The sequence below is a fragment of the Arachis hypogaea genome, chromosome 12 (genome assembly GCF_003086295.3).
Source record: "Arachis hypogaea cultivar Tifrunner chromosome 12, arahy.Tifrunner.gnm2.J5K5, whole genome shotgun sequence".
NCBI classification, from domain to species: Eukaryota; Viridiplantae; Streptophyta; class Magnoliopsida; order Fabales; family Fabaceae; genus Arachis; species Arachis hypogaea.
Window position 1 is genome coordinate 119,721,982 of NC_092047.1, and position 20,691 is coordinate 119,742,672.

At 27.9% G+C, this 20,691-nt stretch overlaps 3 protein-coding genes and 1 pseudogene across 3 annotated transcripts; all 4 read left to right on the forward strand.

Annotated features, from left to right (window-relative positions):
- Positions 1–6,067: 6,067 nt before the first annotated feature.
- On the forward strand, positions 6,068–10,989 carry LOC112728921 (protein fluG-like). The gene is made up of 17 exons (XM_072210334.1): positions 6,068–6,354; positions 6,880–7,131; positions 7,236–7,302; positions 7,384–7,500; positions 7,579–7,684; positions 7,780–7,936; positions 8,027–8,122; positions 8,223–8,271; positions 8,363–8,631; positions 8,729–8,901; positions 8,994–9,114; positions 9,203–9,255; positions 9,344–9,473; positions 9,599–9,744; positions 9,858–10,046; positions 10,345–10,577; positions 10,703–10,989. Exons 1-17 carry the CDS (start codon positions 6,193–6,195, stop codon positions 10,972–10,974), a joined length of 2,592 nt encoding a protein of 863 aa, XP_072066435.1. The 5' UTR covers positions 6,068–6,192; the 3' UTR covers positions 10,975–10,989.
- A 379-nt stretch (positions 10,990–11,368) lies between these two features.
- On the forward strand, positions 11,369–12,439 carry LOC112730733 (thaumatin-like protein 1b; annotated as a pseudogene).
- Positions 12,440–13,829: 1,390 nt separating this feature from the next.
- Positions 13,830–16,067, forward strand: LOC112728922 (thaumatin-like protein 1b). The gene is made up of 2 exons (XM_025779271.2): positions 13,830–14,029; positions 15,211–16,067. The coding sequence occupies exons 1-2, from the start codon at positions 13,978–13,980 to the stop codon at positions 15,882–15,884; spliced, it is 726 nt and encodes a 241-aa protein (XP_025635056.1). The 5' UTR covers positions 13,830–13,977; the 3' UTR covers positions 15,885–16,067.
- A 1,727-nt stretch (positions 16,068–17,794) lies between these two features.
- LOC112728923 (thaumatin-like protein 1b) lies at positions 17,795–19,229 on the forward strand. Its single transcript, XM_072209989.1, has 2 exons — positions 17,795–18,002; positions 18,342–19,229. Exons 1-2 carry the CDS (start codon positions 17,861–17,863, stop codon positions 19,016–19,018), a joined length of 819 nt encoding a protein of 272 aa, XP_072066090.1. The 5' UTR covers positions 17,795–17,860; the 3' UTR covers positions 19,019–19,229.
- Positions 19,230–20,691: the final 1,462 nt, after the last annotated feature.

The following is a 20,691-nucleotide window of genomic DNA, read 5'->3' on the forward strand; positions in this document are numbered from 1 at the left end:
AAATTTAACATAAGATAAATAAAAAAATTATGCAAAATTTTATACAAATTAAATCGAAAAAAGAAGTTCTTATATAAAAAAACGTGTTAAAAATATAATTATTTATTTGTTTTTTTCTATCTGCTTAAATTTTTAGGAGATATAATATTACTAATAAATGAGATGCTATATAATAAAGAACAATGATGCATTTTTATTTTTAGATATTTCAAAGAATTACTAATAATGGAACCACAAAATGTAACCCATGGTATGTAGTTTAGTCTTGATTGAACGACCAAATTAAAGAACAAATTTATTTTACTAGTAAAAGGACGTGATTTTATTTTATTATGAAAATTGAAAAACGCCAGATGTAATTACTTGACACATATGGCAAGTTTTATCCTTTGATCTTGTCACTCGTTTGTGCTTATTACAAAGACTTTTTCTCCTCACATAATCTTCTTATGTGTAGTGCGTTTAACTTTCTTTGTTGTTTGAATCTATTTTAATTAAATAAAAGAAAATAAGAAATCTCTATTGTGCTGAATTAACGGTCAGAAAATTATTACCTAATAATAATGAAGGATAATTTGCAATGGTTAATTAAAATATGGTTAAGTTAGCTTCAACTTTAATTTATTGCCATTTAATTATTAATATGAGACTTTTCAAGGTAATATATTATATATCATGATGGAGTTAGCTACTAATTATATTCATCCATAGTCTTTGTTAATAAACGAAATATTTGGTAACTAATGAAAATTAGCCAAAAATAATTATAACTTGTCTTATTTAATTTTTATTAATTGTTGTGATGATTAATGAATGTTAAATAAGATAAGCTTTAACTTTTTTTTTTATCTTCCTAACATTACTGATTAATAAATTATTTTTTTTCCATTTATTATGATAATTTCTCATAATATAATACTAATATATAGACAACAAGAATTGACATAAATGAAAAAATTAAAATAGTATCTCTCATCACAAGAATATATGATTCCGAATCTTTTAATTCTTATCAGAACTAAAATAATCCATTTAGTAGATTTGGCACAATCTATAGATGTGAAATTCACCTGAGTTTTTTTTTTTTTTTCAATGAAAAGTTATTATACAAAAGATTGGACGACTGAATCTAAGCTTCCACATATATTTCATCATTTTTGGTTTAAAAATTAAAATTTACAACAAATGATGAAAGAGAGTAATGAAGATCATCATTATCATTTTATTATTAGTACTTATATTAATTTGTGGAGATCATTTTTATTTTTGTTATTTAATTGAGTTTGGCATGCATGCATATATATGTAGATGGTAATTCAATGTATTCTAACTAGGTAGCGCAATTCTCGCCATAAATTGAAGTGTGCTTGAAGTGACACATTCTTATTGATTTCATCATCATATGTTGAAAAATTATCAAACTTCTAAAATGACACGTCTTCTGATATTTTTTCTTTTGTTTATTTTTTTTCCCGAAAAGTTAAACCCATCTTCCTATATTTTCTTTTGTGTATGCAACAACTTATTAATCAGCGACAAACTCTTAAATAGAGCTCAAATTTATCGTGGATTAGTCTTTAATTTATAAGGTTAAAAAATATCAAAATAAAAAAAATATTGTATCTTAGGTTTGAGTAAAAAAATGTCTATAATTCTTTAAGAGAAAAAAATGTATGTCTATATTAGGTCAATTTTTTTATGGATTAAAATTGGTATTTTTTTTTACCAAAATAGTCTAACTAGATAAAATATCTTTATATATGAATCTATCTCTTCTTTGCAACTTACCAAAAAAAAAAAAAAATACATGCTAACACCTACACATAATTTGCAGATTGTAAAAAATAACCATTGATTAAGAAAGATTTTTCGTAGTTGACAAAAAGTATTTTTTTTTTAAAACCAATTTTACATATTGCAAAAAACTTTTCACTGATCTCATATGTATTTTGCAAATTGCAAAAAGTTGTTATTACTGCATACACATAAATCTCACTAATAACCAATATTAATACATTATACTAATTTTCTTTTCTTATAAAAATTAATTTCGTGTTGATTATTTTAAGAGTATATATTAGTAGAAAAAATTATAAGTTCTATGAGGCATATTAATATACCAAAAAAAAAATGTGGTGTCCATCTAATTAATTTGTCGGAAGAAAGAAGAATGGAGATAGAGTATAGTAGGGACACCTTAATGTATAGGTTGCAGGTTGCAATAATTGTTTTGAGTGTTCCAGATAAAACACAGATTGGCTCAGAGCAATAAGTTACTATCACAGTACATTTTCATCACGGGACATGACGAACTTTTTAATTTTAATATGGAGAGAAGGTTAATGTATATTAGAATTACGGAAGTATATGATATTTTACTTAAAAATTACACAAGATAAATTGAATTGTTTGATTGAAGATACTATAATCAGACGAATAGAATACAAATGGTACAGAAAATTTTAGGTTTAATTTGTGTACTGATTTCACGTGACAGACGGTACAGAGAATCTTGAGTCTGATTTTAGTACACAAAAAATTTTGCTTCACACAAATTGGATTACGGTCTAATTTCTTCCCACTAAAACCAAAAATTAAACGTCGTCACAACAATGTATATCCCTCTAATACTCCATAACTCAGCATAACTCACATGTCAACCTCATATAAAAAAATTAGCTGGACATGACACCCTCTTAATAATTTACATGCATATTATAATATAAAAAGATTATTTATACAATAAAACTAACTATTAATATATTTATGTATAAATATATATAATTTAATTTATTTTTAATGTGTATTATATTTTAATATATATTTTATACTAATAACTAATTATAATAACTGATTTAATATACATGTAATATAATTGATTGTACTATCATTCAAGTAATTATGTGTTTAAGGTTTTGTTTTTAATTTGTTTATTAATTATTATAATCTATTTTATTTATTTTAGTTATTTATGATATTTTTTAATTTAATAGATTAAAAATTAATCCATCAAAAATTTAAATTTAATTTAAAAATTTATCATTAATTAAAATAAATTTAAATTTCTAATATTTATTTAAATAAAAAAATAACCAATTATTCCATCTTAGGTGATGAATTACAATAACTAACACTTGTTAGTTGCTATGTCCAAGCCAAATAAACAAAATAAGAACACTTATGGATATTCTTTAATTATTTTAAATATTTACAGATGGAATTAGAAAAGGACATATTTTTATATTATTATTTAAGGTTATCATAGAAACGGTGACACGCAATGTTAATTATTTATTAGGAGAATTATTATGGATTATGGTCCACACTCCACAGGGCAGAAGAAAATATGATTGTTTGTTATCTGTTTTCTCTTGCTCTTTTGTATTGTCTCTTTTCAACCAAAATAAATCAATAAAACAAGAAAAAACAGGTTGGAAACAAAAACCATTCCAAAATAAAAGGGTCCAGAAGGTATCGATTTTATTGTCCTCCATTTTTGTCCCATTTTTTTTATCATATATATATATATATATATATAATTAAATAAAATATATTTTTTATTCATAAAATTTGATAAATTTTTTTAAAATAGATCTAATTTTTATTTTGTTTTAATTTTAATTTAAAAATTTTTAATTTACATCAAATATATCCTTGACGGATAATTTTTAAAAAAATTTAAGACCAATTTAACAATAATTTTATAAGAATAACCCTCAATACAAGAAAATCAAGCATAATTTTCATGCATTATTGTTATATTGGTCTTAAATTTTTTAAAAATTTAGCCGTTGAAGAATATATTTGATGTAAATCAAAAATATTTGAAAGAAAATTGAAACAAAATAAAGCTTAAGAGTATTTTTAAAATTTTTACCAAATTTTTAGAATAAAATATATACTTTACCCAATTTAATTTTGATAGACTATCAATATAAAACTACATCTAATTACATAACGTTATATTATTAAAAATAATTATTTTTTACATAAATAATTATATAAAAAATAATTATAATTATACTGTGAATATATTAAAATTAAATTAATATATATGATAAAAAATAAGAAATATTTGTTAATGGCGGTTAAGGTATATGCCATGGTTGAAGTTTGACAAAATGGGAATGACCTTAAATAATGTTTAATTAGGGTGTGACTTTAAATCTTGTGTAATATATAATTGGTTGAAGTTAGCAGCCACTTATTATTTGGTTGATTTATTATTTCTTACCACAACCCAAAATCATTTATTTATTTATTTTTCTATTTCATTTAACTACTATATATTGAGTTATCCACCATTATGAGCCTTTTTTTTTAACAATATTCTTAGCATATTTTAGTCTCTTCTCGTTTTTTCTTGGAAACGAAAACGTTTTCAAAAGAAGAGTTGAGAAGATCTCAGTTTTATTCATATTCTATCAATCTATTGTTCCACTATGAATATTAAATTCTAAATTTGTTTGATTTTGTCATTCTTTTTTCGTAGTTATATATCTGTCCATATCATTACACGTATTCTCACGCAAATCTATTTGTTTTCTTACTCCAAAATCTAACCACCAAAAGTTTAAAGTCACTTTATTTATTTATTTATAGCAAAGATGTGTAAAATATTTTTTTAAAAAAAATATTTATGTATTATATTATTATTGGACATATTAATGAATTGATTATTTTTTAAATTAATTTTTTATACCAATAATAATAAACCTAATTATTATTATATTCGATCGAATCGATTAATTTATATAATATATTGGATCATTGTTTTGTTTTTTCTTTAAAATAAAAATTAGGAATATATTTATCTTTCTATTAAAAAATTTAAACATGATTCGGTTTATATTGTATAAATTAATCGAATCAAATTGGATCTAATAATTATAATGTAAATAACTGGATTTATTATTGTTGCTATAATAAACTGATTTTATTTTAATTTATAAAAAAATAAATTATTAACTAATTTAATAAAAATATCAAATAATATCATGACACATATAAACATCTTTAAAAAAAATATTTTTAATATCTTTATCAAAATAACCTCTTTTATTTATTTATTGAATTTAAAGAGTCATCTAATCACATATCAATATATTGAATGATCATTTATATAATCATAAAAAAACGTAGTTATTTTTATTTATTTATTTTGATCGACTTTTTCAAAGTTTAATTTTGATCAAACTTCTAACATATCAGATGGCTTTTGTTGACTTCCAAAACCCATTGTGATCCAAAAATCGAATCTGAATTCTGAACTTTGAAGTAACATTTCTAGCTCACCAGTCACCGCCACGTTCTAAGCACCATCTATGTATAAAATATAAATTATTACCATACCTTATCATATATTTATTAGAATAATATTTCAAATCAATTTTAAAAAAATGTATTATATATAAAAATTAATACAAAATTTTAAAAATGTCTAAATATATTTGTATTGTAAAATGATTTAAAAAAATTAAAATATATTAAATTTGGCTAATAAATTAAAATTAAAAACCAATTTGATAATTATAATTTATTAAAGATCAAATATCTCACTAGAGAGTTATTAATAAAAAATATAATATAATTAACAAATATTATTATTTTTAGTCAATATTTAGTTAATAATAATTTATATTAAATTTACAAAAATTTTATATACAAAAAATATAATTTACATGTATATTTATTAAAATTTATACATATAAATTAATATAATTTGTGTTTATATTTTTTAAAATTTGTATATATAATTTAACAATTTTGTTACGTTATCAACAATATCTCTATTAACATCTATTAATTTTTATTTATGATTGTATTTAACAGAAATGTCTTTATAAATGTATCTAATAAAAATATTTTTTTTATAATTATATCTAATAAAAATATCTTTATATATATATTTTCTAAACATATTTTTTTATATATGTATTTAAAATATAATAATAAATTATTATTGATAATAAATTAGCATATAGTATATTGATACCCTATACTTTTCTTGTGTTTATCTAGAAAAAGAAGAAAAGAAAGGACACACTATATATAAGCATATTGCATAATACATTATTATTACAGCATATTGAAAAGTCAGAGACAATAGAAGAAAGTGTTGACTACTCAGCATCTTATAGGAGTTGAAGAAGAAGAAGAAGAGATCAGTGAGATTGAGAAGAAATAATAAGAATGGATTTTAGTGAGTTGAGAAGAACGGTGGAAGAGGTGGAGCTGGTTGATGCACATGCCCACAACATAGTTTCCATTGATTCTAACTTCCCCTTCATCCATGCCTTCTCTGAAGCCTATGGTGATGCTGTTTCTTTCTCACCACACTCTCTCTCCTTCAAGGTCCATATCAATATCATCATAACTATTAATTAACTCCTCTTAATGTTCATTTATTTCTTAGCTTATGATTTTTTATATGCTATGTTTGATGATAGTGTTTCTGTTTCATCTATTTATGAACCTATAAAAACTAGTAGTATAGTGTGGACCACCTAACACTTTTTTAGGTGGATTAAGTTCTGCAATTACAGCATTATTAAGCAGATAAAATGTTACTAAATTGAAGTTTAGTTTGCCTGAGTTATGCATTTCAATTTCATCATGAGTGATAAACAGGATATGAAGTTGAAGAAATGAAATTTTTCCTTTTTCTATTGATAAACAGAATTGATTCTTGAGAATTTTCTGTCAAATTGATTTATTATGTGGTGCTTAAAATGTATAATAAGCACTTGGAAGCTGAATGTATAAGGATGAAATTGTGTCTAGATACATTGATTTTTCAATATACTAATTTAGTTAAAGTGACAGTAATTTTGAACAGAAGATATGATTTGTTGACAATAGATTATTATGTAATATCAGAGAAGTTTAAGAGACATTGCTGAGCTCTATGGATCCGAGTCATCTTTGGAAGCTATTGAAGAACACCGGAGAGTCTCCGGATTACAATCGATCAGCACATCGTGCTTCAAAGCCGCAGGAATCTCTACCTTACTCATTGATGATGGACTAAAATTTGACAAGAAGCATGATCTTGAATGGCATAGGAGTTTTACCCCTGTTGTTGGTAGAATCTTAAGAATCGAACGAGTCGCCGAGGAAATCCTTGATGAAGTAAGATACTTGTAGATAGTTCTAATAGTTCTATTTCACATTTTCTGAATTCTGCTATATGTTCTTGAATTTCTATCTAATATTTGTATCTCGTGCTCTTAAAGGGTTTAACAGATGGATCTTCTTGGACATTGGATTCATTTACAAAAGCATTTGTCTCAAAGTTGAAATCATATCCTTTTATATGTAAATAAATCTTTCTGTATATAAACACATCCAATGTTTTAGTTATGATCCTTAACAGCATGGTTACAGTTGCTGGTGAGATCTTTGGATTCAAAAGCATAGCTGCATACCGAAGTGGCCTGGAAATCAATCCAAATGTGACAGCAATAGAGGCCGAAGAGGGTCTCGAACAGGATTTAAGTGGTTAGTGGAGTATGCAGATTGGTTATAATATGTTCTGTTTTGGTATGTTCTTAATCAACCATATTCTGTACTTTTTAGCTGGGAAGCCTGTTCGCGTAGCTAACAAAAATTTCGTCGATTATATCTTCTTGCAAAGTCTAGAAGTTGCTCAATCCTATGACTTGCCAATGCAGATACACACAGGGTAATCCATGGCTTTTAGCAATTAGTATACTTCTAAAGCTGAAAAGCTTTCAGAAAATTATTTGTTGGTACTAAATTTTTGGTCTGCTTAACTAGTTTTGGGGATAAAGATTTGGATATGCGACTGTCCAATCCTCTTCACCTACGTGCAGTCCTTGAAGACAAGAGATTCTTGAAGTCTCGGATAGTCATCTTACACGCATCCTATCCGTTCTCAAGGGAAGCGTCGTATCTCGCTTCGGTTTACTCACAGGCAAACCTTTTCTCAACTCGTTGAATTATGTTAGTAAGTCTGAATATGTATTTCAGATTCAAATTTAGATATAACAATCTTGTTTTGCAGATTTACCTTGATTTCGGGTTGGCGATTCCAAAGCTTAGTGTACATGGCATGATATCTTCAGTGAAAGAGCTATTAGAGCTAGCTCCAATTAATAAGGTGACAAGAATAAGAATATTGTTATACTTCAAGATCATGATTTATTTAACTTTAGGACATGAAATTCAATGTGTCACAAGACTAAGTTTTTGGATTGCAGGTTATGTTCAGCACTGATGGCTATGCATTTCCAGAAACCTTTTACTTAGGTTAGTTAACATCTTTTCCTATGCCTGAATTTGAAGAATTTATATTCTGTAGTGTAAGATTAAGTGGTTGAAATAATATTTTGCAACATAGGTGCAAAGTGGTCTCGTGAAGTTGTTTTCGCTGTTCTGCGCGACGCGTGCATTGATGGTGATCTCTCAATTCCTGAGGCTGTGGAAGCTGCTAAAGATATATTTGCACGAAATGCGATTCGATTTTACAAGATTAGTCCAACTAATAGTTTAGCTAGTTCAGAATACAATGTGGTTTCTAAGTTGAATACTAGTAGTAGTAGCTTAGAGTCTGATTCGTCACTGGTTCGTATCATATTCGTTGATGGTTCAGGGCAGCATAGATGCAGGGTGAGTTTAAGTTCCATCAAAGCAAATTTCAGTTATTCATGAATCATGACATGAGCTGCTATTAGAATTCCTGATATGGTGTCAAATTTTGTTTCAGGTTGTTCCTAAAAAGCGTTTCGATGATGCTGTTTCGAAGAATGGAGTTGGTTTAGCGCGTTGTATTATGTCTATGGTTTCTTTTATGGATGCACCTGCTGAAGGGTCAGGTCTAACTGCAGTTGGTGAAATAAGATTAATGCCTGATTTGTCTACTAAATTAAGAATTCCATGGTACTTATAATCTTTCTTAAGCTGATTTTTTTATCATCTTACATTATAGTAACCTGTGGTGCAAGTAATTCAACTCTTTTATGTGATGATAGGAGCGAGCATGAAGAAATGGTTTTATGTGATATGCAAATCAAAGCCGGAACGGCCTGGGAATATTGCCCGAGAGAGGCCTTAAGACGAGTTTCGAAGATTCTGAAAGACGAATTTAACTTGGTATGTCGCGATTGCGAAATTCTGATATTCGAATTCATATCTTTAAACCAAAGTACTTTGGTGTTCAATTTTGATTTGTGTTTTCCAGGAAATGAAAGCAGGATTTGAGAATGAGTTTTATCTCTTAAAGAGCATAACAAGGTATGTAATAATTCATATCACCAGAACAAATTTTCATGAAAATTAATTAAAATGTGAAGATGAAAAAAAAAGGTGTAATTATATTCAGGGAAGGGAATGAAGAATGGTTACCATTTGACTCGAGTCATTACTGCTCATCGTCAGCATTCGACGCTGCTTCCCAGATATTTCGCGAAATTTCTGCTGCTATTCATTCCTTGGGGATTTCAGTAGAGCAGGTAAGAAATAATCTATAACATGGTAACAGCTTCGCTTGATTTTATTCGAAAATCATCTGATTTTTCTAGAAAAGCTCTATATTCTGAGGACTAGTTTCAAGCCTTTCTGTTCTATAAAATTGTAGTTACATGCTGAAGCTGGAAATGGTCAATTTGAAATTGCTTTGGGATACACCACTTGCAATAAAGCTGCTGACAACTTAATTTACGCGCGCGAAGCTGTCCGTGCAATAGCAAGAAAGCACGGCCTTCTCGCGACTTTTGCACCAAAGTAAGCCAAGTTTCATCATTCTTCTTCTTTTTTAAGACACTGCTATCTTACTTGAGTCTCAAGAAACAATTTGAAAGTGTGTATTACATGTGTTTTTCTTGTCTATATTGAAGGTATAAGCTAGATGATTTGGGTTCTGGATCCCATGTGCATCTTAGCTTATGGCAAAATGGGAAAAATGTGTTTATGGCGAAGGATGAATCGTCGAAGCACGGCATATCAACAACAGGGAAAGAATTTATGGCTGGAGTTTTGCATCATCTTCCTTCTATTCTGGCATTTGTAGCTCCAATTCCTAACAGGTTGCTCTTCCCATTTAAACCAAGTTTGTTAATGACATCCAATCAGGTACTAATACATAAGCAAAAGTCGCGTCGCGACTTTTGTCTGTGTGACAATACCTAATTAGATGTCTGTACAGTACTATGTATATAAATTAAACTCGAATTTTTTTAGAAGTGGAAACTCGTATGCAGTTGTCTTTATGTGAGTTGATATTTGAGAACTATTTATTATCTAACGGTTGTCAACTATCAATTTTACATCATGACAACCGCATGTGAGTTTTCACCTGTCTTAGATTGTTCTTGGTTTTTTCAGTTATGATCGGTTACAACCGAACACGTGGAGCGGCGCATACTTGTGCTGGGGGAATGACAATAAGGAAGCTCCATTGCGAGCCGCGTCTCCGCCCGGAACTCCTGATGGCCTTGTAAGCAACTTTGAGATGAAATCATTTGATGGCTCTGCAAATCCACACTTGGGATTGGCTGCCATAATTGCCGCCGGCATAGACGGTCTTCGCCGGCATCTTCCGCTTCCTGAACCTGTTGGTAAGATCATGAATAGTACTTGTTTGTATCAACACATAAGAGTTTATATGATTTTTCAAACAGTTTGCAATTTTGTATAAAGTTCATAGGAAATAATGAAGTTGTTATTTTCATTTATGAAACAGATACAATTCCAAATCCAGAAAAGCTTCAGAGATTGCCAACATCACTCTCTGAATCCTTGGAAGCTCTTCATAAGGATGACTTGCTTAAGGAGTTTATCGGCGAAAATTTGATGGTTGCCATAAAAGCGGTCCGAAAGGTATGTGTATGGGTGGAAACCCAGCTGCAGTCGACTTCACGTGAAGTTGATAGTCGAGAGCCGTTAGATGAAAATCTAGTCAAATCATCTAACGGCTCTCAGTTATCAACTTCACGTGAAATTGACTGCACCTGAGTTTTCACCATGTGTATGACTTGCATAATTCTAGATTATTCACTTTCAAAATGAATGTCGCTCTGACCAAATATATATATTGAAAAATTGAATTATTTCGATGTAATTATATTCAAATAAATTAGTATAGCAATTAATAAATGTTAAATAAGATAAATTTTAGTTTTTTTTTGTTTTTCTAATATTACCGAAAAAAATTGTTTAAATTTTTTTTATTTAATATTTATTAATTGTAGCGACAATTACTTGTAACAACAATTCATAAATATTAAATAAGGTAAATTTAAATTATTTTAACTGATTTTATTTTTATGTTCTAAACATTATTATTGTATGTATATATATGCCTCAAAGCATAGCAATGCACAAATATAATCCAATTTCATTATTAACAATGTCAACTATTCGTGTTTCTCTCTCTCTATTTAGCTTTGCATTCCTCCTTTGTGGTATATTTATGTTTTCAAGTTTCAACAACATTTTCCATCCTACTTCTCCTTTAAATTAAATTTCCTTGTGTTTCCTTTATCACATGATGTTGTTCTTTGGATCCAATATTATTATTTAAGAATCTTTATATATATGTCTTAAATTATATTCATATATACAAGATAAAAAGATAATAGTGTAGTTATCAAAAGTAACGTTCATATATATCATATCATATTATGGATACAAATATCATAATATATTATTTAATATTTTAATTTCTTTGTTTTCTCTTTGCATGCAGTGGGTCAAGGAGCACAAATTACATTCACAAACAATTGTCCATACACTGTATGGCCAGGAACACAATCTGGTGCAACTAGTCCTCAACTATCATCCACTGGTTTCGAATTAGCATCCGGAGCATCCAACACATTGGAACTTCCGTCCGGATGGTCCGGAAAGTTTTGGGCTAGAACAGGATGCTCCAATAATAATGGAGTATTCTCCTGCACCACCGCAGACTGTGGTAACCACGTTGAATGTGGTGGTGCTGGAGAATCGCGAAGCCACACCAGCATCTCTAATAGAAATTACTACAGGAAATAATAATGGTGCACAAGATTTTTACGATGTTAGTAATGTGGACGGATTTAATGTTCCTTCTTCAATGAGCCCACAAGGTGGCTCCGGTGCTTGTGGCACTGCGAGTTGTCCGGTTAACATTAATGCTGCTTGTCCGGCTGAATTGCAATTTAAAGGTTCTGATAAAAGTGTTGTCGGTTGCAAGAGTGCTTGTGTGATTTTTAATACACCTGAATATTGTTGCAATGGTGATCATAACACACCACAAACTTGCCCTCCAACAAACTACTCTCAATTCTTCAGCCAACAGTGCCCTAATGCTTATAGCTATGCTTATGATGATAAGAGGGGAACTTTTACTTGCTCAGGAAACCCTAGTTATGTTCTCAAGTTCTGTCCTTGATTTTATGTACATTAGTTTGGGAGGAACGTAACATGGATATATAATTGTGTTGTGACTAATTAAGTTTTTTACTTTTGTTAGAAATAAGAGAAAAGAAATTAAAAAGAAAGAAAAGAAAAAGAATAAAAAATATATAAAGAGAAATTTATGTTTTTTTTTTCATATAAAATATAATAAATAGAAATTTAACATTTCTTTAATTAATCATAAAGTGTACTATTTTTATTTAATAAAAGATGTTCATTTAAGGATGAATTTGAATTATATCAAAATTAGACTCAATTGAGTTCATGATAAAGAAATAATGATAAAAAAACAATAGGATAAACAAGACAATAATTGAAATTAATAAAAAAAATTAAATTATAATTGAAATAGAAACAAAAGATAGATTGAAATTGAGTATAAAGAAAATCACTCTACTTTCTACCTAATTTATTGATACAACAAGAGAGAAACTCCTCAACCTAACTTGTCAACACCATAATTTGGGAATTGAATCGAAGGGATTCCTCAACATTCTACTCAATTCTCCGATGCAACAAAAAATGGACTCCTCAACCTCAATTGTCGACACCATAGTTTCATCACGAAAACAAAAAAGGGGTTTTGAAACTTTTAAATCATTCTATACTACGACTACAATAGCTAAGGAGGTATTTATAACCTCTTATTAGGTTAAAACAAAGAAATCCCTAAAATCCATACAGATAAGGCCCAATTTAATAATTAAATAAACAAAATTAAAATATATTAAATTAAAACATCATAAAAATGTAAATTAATATATTTTAAATAACACTTTAACTCTTCATATTACGAACATTCTCTAATTTGGCAACAAAATTATTAAGACTTTTATTTTTTATTTTTGGGCATTCTATCATGTGCGGATTAAATATTGGAGTTATTAGGCACATATGCGTGGAAATTTTGAAATTGATGAGTTTATTGAAAAGATTTGTTATTTGTGTGAAATTTCGCGGTGGATTTTTCACCTCAGGTTTAGTAGCTAGATAGCCTAGAATAAAACATTTACGTGTAACAACGGCAAGTTGAAGAAAAATAATCCATTTATTAACTTATTATTATGCACCATTTTATACGTAGAAAGACTTGGTCAACACATCATAATATATAAATACAGAAGGTGGTTGCTATATAGTGAAATAAGTAATAACTATTTTATCTCGAAATTAACATGATAAGCTTTTTATAAGATAAAAATAAAGAAGTAATAAATCAACGAATGAATGTAGAGGAAGCAATTTAGATATTTATTAGAAGATTAACATATCCAATTTCATAATGTTCTTTTAATTTGTCTGATTCAGAAAATTATGTTAGAAAACAAGAAAAATCTGCACCGTATATCACGGCATAAGGACATTTCTACATATATATAGCAGCCCCATATGGACCAATTCATTAGAGCCACGGTGTATTAATTACAATCCAATGAAATTGCACCACGTAACCATGAATATAGTTGAAGAATCAAACCTCAAAGCTTATAAATAGTAATAAGCATTGTATGGCAATGGCACATTCATAATATTTTCTTGATCACTAAGCTAACAACAATAATGGCGATTACTCGTGTTGTTCTCTCCCTAAGCTTTGCATTCTTCCTTTGTGGTATATTTTCATCAAATTCAAACCACCTTAATTAATAACTTCCATATTTTATCTCCTTTTATTTAATTTATTTTTTATTTTGTCTTGCCGTCATACTTGGAAAACAAAAAACAATAAGTTTAGACAATTCAAATTTACTTTATTTAATATTTAGTTATTACATGATACATTAAATAAAATTTAAAATAATAAATTTTGCCAGCTTTTAATTTTTACCAAACATTTCCATTTTTCTTATAATTTCTCTAGTTATCACATTTTATTTGGAGTAGTAGTGTCTTATAAGTTATCCCACCTTCATTTTTATATATAGAATAATATTTTTATATCCATGATGTTAATGATGGATGGCAGTATATATGTATATTGTGGCAGACTAGTTAAATTATGGGTTAAATGCAATTTTGGTCTCTAAAATATAGATCGAAAATTTTTTCGTTCTCAATCTTTTTTTGCATACAAAATCGTTCCTAAGGTTTAATTTGATTTCAAAATCGTCCTTACCTTAAGGATCAAAATCATACGAAAGTAGTGGCAGAAGTGGCAGCAGAAGTTGATCATGGACAGTTTCTTCTTCTTCTTCCCTTCTCCCTTTATTTCTTCTCTTCTCCCTTCGCAGAAGCAGAAACACTCTCTTTTTTTTATTTTTTTTATTTTATAATTTTTTTATTATGGATAATTTAGTCCAAAATTTTAATATTTAAGTTAAAGAGATGAATTTAAAACTTGGTTTTAAACCTTAGGAACGATTTTATATGCAAAAAAAAAGTTAGAGACGAAAATTTTTTTTAACCTATATCTTAAGAATCAAAATCGTACTTAATCCTTAAATCATTTATTTATTTATTTTAACTTGAAAGTAGATTACTTATTGCATTGAATCCTACATCCATCCAAAATTTATTATATTTTTAAGTTCATCTGACTTTTTCAAAATAATAATTCATTGGACAATCATTTAATTTCTTCTAATAATAATTTCGAATATATATCTTTATGAATATATTACATTATTATTATTATTATTATTATTATTATTATTATTATTATTATTATTATTATTATTATTATTATTATTATTATTATCAAACCCAATATTGACATTATTCGCATTAAATCTTCTATAATATTATTTATTCAGATATATATGAATATTAACTTGACATAATTTGTTTTTTCAGTTGCTCATGGAGCTCAAATAACCCTTACAAACAAGTGTTCATACACAGTGTGGCCAGGATCACAAGCCAATGCCAATAGTGCTCAACTATCAACAACCGGTTTTGAATTGCCAAGTGGCCAATCCAAAACAGTTGATGTCCCAGCACCATGGTCCGGGAAGTTTTGGGCTAGAACAGGATGCTCCAACAATAACGGAGTATTCTCTTGTGCTACTGCAGACTGTGGCAACCACCTTGAATGCAGTGGAGCCGGCGAAGCCACACCAGCATCTCTAATGGAATTTACCATTGCATCTAACGGTGGACAAGACTTCTATGATGTTAGCAACGTTGACGGATTCAATGTTCCCTCTTCAATTACCCCGCAGGGTGGATCTGGTACCTGTAACGTCGCGAGTTGTCCAGCTAACATTAATGCTGCTTGTCCGGCCGCATTGCAATTTAAGGGATCTGATGGAAGCGTTATTGGTTGCAAGAGTGCTTGCGTGGAATTTGGCACTCCTGAGTATTGTTGCACCGGCGATCACAACACACCGGCGACTTGTCCGGCGACAAACTACTCCGAATTCTTTAGCAACCAGTGCCCTAATGCTTATAGCTATGCTTATGATGACAAAAGAGGAACTTTCACTTGTTCAGGAAGCCCTAATTATGCTATCAACTTCTGTCCATGAACTTAAATTAATGCATACATTATATATATGGCATTAATATTAATTAATCAATAATTTTGCTATGAAAAAATAAGTGCATATATCAATGCATAAATAGATTCATAGCACATGCTATATATATGGCATTGTTATAGTGTTTGTCATGAAATGTAATAAAAGATATATAATTTTTCTTCTTCTATATATATATGATTTTTCAACAGCAAAGTTTCGCATATAGCAAATAATTTTGTTCTTTTTATTACTCACATAACCACCTATTGCAAATTTACTTATCTCGTCCATATACTACTTGTAGTTTTTTTTTTAATTAATAATTACCGGCATATCCAAGGTTGAGGGGGTTTATACTTTATAGTTTAATTAGCAGTGTCTCAATTCATAGTTAATTCCAAAAATAAACGACAAGTCGTTCGTGCAGAGTAACCTATATCAATTATTTTAAATTACTTGGACTATAACATGCATGGTTTAGATATTTGTTGGGGCTTTATTTATTTACAATTGAATTTCTAAAATTTTAATAATATCATGATAGATGTATACTAAACCAGTCATTAGTCACCAAAAAAAAAAAAACCAGTCATTAAAATAAAATATATATTAAAATATTTATAAATATATTTATATACAAATATATAATAATTAATTTTAAGGTGCAAATGATATTTGTATTTTTTAATAATCTAATACGTTGTATACTTTGTGTTCTTATTAGTAATATGCGAATTCTTCCAATTTTTTGGTTTCTCAAAATAAGACAATTTCGATAAAGACACTAAAATTTTTTTTAAAGAGGTTTATATGTATCATGATATTATTAGACATTTTTTTTAAATTAGTTAATAATTTTTTTTTAATAAACCAGAATAAAATCAGTTTATTATAGTAACAATAATAAACTCAATTATTCACATTATAATTATTAGATTCGATTTAATCCGATTAATTTACACAATCGAATTATGTTTAAATTTTTTGATAAAAAAGACAAATATATCATTGATTTTTGTTTTAAAAAAATAAAAAAAAAACATAATCCAACAAAATTAATCGGTTCGATCGAATCTAATAATAATTGAGTTTATTATTATTATTATAAAAAATTAATTTTATTTTAATTTATTAAAAATTTTAAAAATAACTAATTCATTAATATATCTAATAATAATACGAGACATAAGTATCTTTATAAAAAATGTTTTAGATGTGTCTTTACGTGAGCATCCTCCTGCTCAAAAAATATAATACGCGGAAACTCCTATCTTCACGAGTCTTTATCTCTTTTTGTTGTTGTTGTTTTTTTCTTTAATAGTTCTTGATCTACTCTTGTGAACGTAGTCACGTTTTCTCCAGATTTTTTAACTAGATTTACGGGAAAAGTGGTAACGTGTATGTAATATGTATTGTCTTAAAAAGGAAATCTCTTTTAATTTGCTCTTATTTTTCCGAAAATATTTAATAACAAAAAAAAATAAAAACTAATCACAACTTAATTATTTTATTTAATATTTATTAATTATTTAATAAATAATAAATAAAATAAATTCTAACTATTTAATATTCATTACTTTGTTTTTATCTAGTCATTCTTTAATTTAAAGATTAAAAGTTACAACGAACAAATCGGACTTTAGTTTTATTTATGAGTTCATTGAAAGAAAAAAAAAACTCAGTTATGCATGTCAAACCAAAACTATTATTGGAGAAAAACCTAACAACAGAAACTTGAGAGAGAGAGAAAAAAAAGATTTACAACACGTCATAAAAGATTAACACGAAGATTTCTTCTTCCAGAAAACCATGTTGAAAATAAGAAAATATGGCATTATATTAATTAATTTCTATACATATATATATATATATATTGCGGTCAGCAGCAGCCATGGACTAACTCATAGTCATCAATATGGCATTATATTAATTAATTTCTCAAAATTGAAAATTCAACCTTCAATTACTATAAATAGCAAGGCATGTTAATTGTTATTAGCACATACTTCATACACCATAGCAACATAACAAGAAGAAATCAATCACCAATTTCACCAACAATGGCGATCATCATCACCCGTGTTATTGCTCTCTTCTTCCTTGGTTTTGCATTCCTTGCTTGTGGTATGTTTAATTTTCATGTATTTTTTCATCACATTTTCTTTTAGACTACTAGTGCCTCTTAATTATCACATGATCAAGCATCAAGATTATCAAAAATATTTGAAAAATAATAAAAATTAGCTTAAATCAACTTAAAATTGTCTTATTTTATATTTGTATAAATACATAGTATTAGATGTAATAAATATATAACTTTAAATATTATATATAGATATTAAATTAAATAAGATAATTTTATATTATTGTCTTCTTAATATTATTGTAAGATTATAGATATGTACATGACTAAATAATGTGAATTAACCATGACTCTTAATTTTGTTTTTTTTTTTTTTGAAGTGGCACAAGGAGCTAGGGTTACCTTCAAGAACAAATGTCAATATACTGTATGGCCAGGAACCCTAACTGGTTCTCAAAAGGCGCAATTGTCACAAACTGGTTTTACATTGGCACCTGGAGCAACCAATTCTTTGAACCTTCCATCTTCATGGTCTGGTAGGTTCTGGGGTAGAACTGGTTGCTCCAACAACGGCGGAAGGTTCACTTGCGCCACTGGTGACTGTGGTACTGGTCAAGTCGCGTGTAATGGCAATGGTGGAGCCACACCGGCAACCCTAGTAGAAATTACTGTAGCATCTAATGGTGGACAAGACTTCTACGATGTTAGTAATGTGGACGGATTTAACCTACCTCTTTCGGTTAGCACTCAAGGCGGTAGAGGCACTTGCAAGACCTCGAGTTGCCCGACCAATATTAACCGGGCTTGCCCGAGTGAATTGCAAGTGAAAGGCTCGAATGGAAACGTTGTCGGTTGCAAGAGTGCTTGTGTAGCTTTTGGCAAACCTGAGTATTGTTGCACTGGTAGTCACAACACTGAAAAAACTTGCCCTCCAACAAACTACTCTAAATTCTTCAAACAACAGTGTCCTGATGCTTATAGCTATGCTTATGATGATCTTAGGAGCACTTTCACTTGCTCTGGAAAGCCTAATTATACCATTACATTCTGTCCTTAAATATTATAGCTTTGAGTAGCTAGAAAGGGATAGATCTTAATAACTAATTGTTGTGCCTTAGTTATACTTGACAAAAAATAACTGCACACAATTATTATACAGGATAAAAAAAAATAATACTACTAATAATCATCACATCCCTTTGTGATTGCATTGTATTAATAATATATATAGTGATTTCCAATAATAATAAAATCTTATTATAGTGTTATACCTTGTTTGGTTTATGTGATGATACTAACTTAAGTATTACGTACTCTTTCAATATTGTATAAATGAACATGTAACGTATTTATTATTTATGTTGTCTTTATTAGGATTTTTGTATGCTAGTCAGTAGTAATTCATTATCAAAGTTATATAGTTGATTCCAAAATCGAAATGATATATAGTTAATGAAATATATATAAAATACAAATCATTTTTTGTTTTTCAATCATAATGGTGACATGATATACGTCTATTTTAGACTTGGGGTGCTTCTTCTTTAATTTATGGTCCTTAATTATTACTCTCTCATAAATATATTGACTGATATATATACCTCACCAAAAAAGTATATATATGACTGGAATCACCAACGGTAGGTACAAAAAACGTAATAAGTAAATATTTTAGTGTATGAAAATAAATTGTCATGAATTAGACAACAACAATAAAATCTTATCTCATTAAAAAAAATTGGCTACATAAATCAAATTTATGATATTATTATATCTTATTAAGACTGTTAAAATAGATCAAATTTGTCAAATCAATTTATTTATCTATTAAAACGAACCCACTTTTATTTCTAAAATTATATCTATTTAAATTTTGAGTTAAAAGACTGAACTCAATTAACTCAAAAAATGACGGATTAAATAAACGATTTACTTAATTTTTTTAATTTTTTCAAAAAAATATGGCTGGAAAATATTTTTCATGATCGAATTGAAAACCCAACCCGTCGATAAAAAAGCAATTTGTTGAAAATTTTTTATTTAAAAATAATATTTTTTTGTTAAAATATTTTTTAAAAAATAAAATAAAAGAATAAACAGGTTGGTCCGTTTAATTTATTGAATTGAGAAATTATAGACAATGAATAAAACAAGTTTAAACGGGCCAACTTATTTAACTCGTGAACTTAAGCGGGTCATGCGTCTAAATGAATCGACGTACTGACCCGTTTAACAACCCTATATTTTTTATTATGTATTATACCTACAATAAAATTATAATATATAGATTTTTTTTTACCACCTCATATATGGTATTTTTAGGTTATTATATAATTGATTATATCTATGTCTAGCATAAATGTTCATATATGAGTTAATTTCAAAACAAAAAGTTCTAGTAATTAGATTTATAATTTTTTATGTGCCTTCTCTTAGTATTAATTTAATTTTTTAAGAGAAGTGATATCATGATATAATATTAGAATTTTTATAATCTAATAATCTAGAATTTCATTATTGATAACTCCAAAATAAAATTTAACATAAGATAAATAAAAAAATTATGCAAAATTTTATACAAATTAAATCGAAAAAAGAAGTTCTTATATAAAAAAACGTGTTAAAAATATAATTATTTATTTGTTTTTTTCTATCTGCTTAAATTTTTAGGAGATATAATATTACTAATAAATGAGATGCTATATAATAAAGAACAATGATGCATTTTTA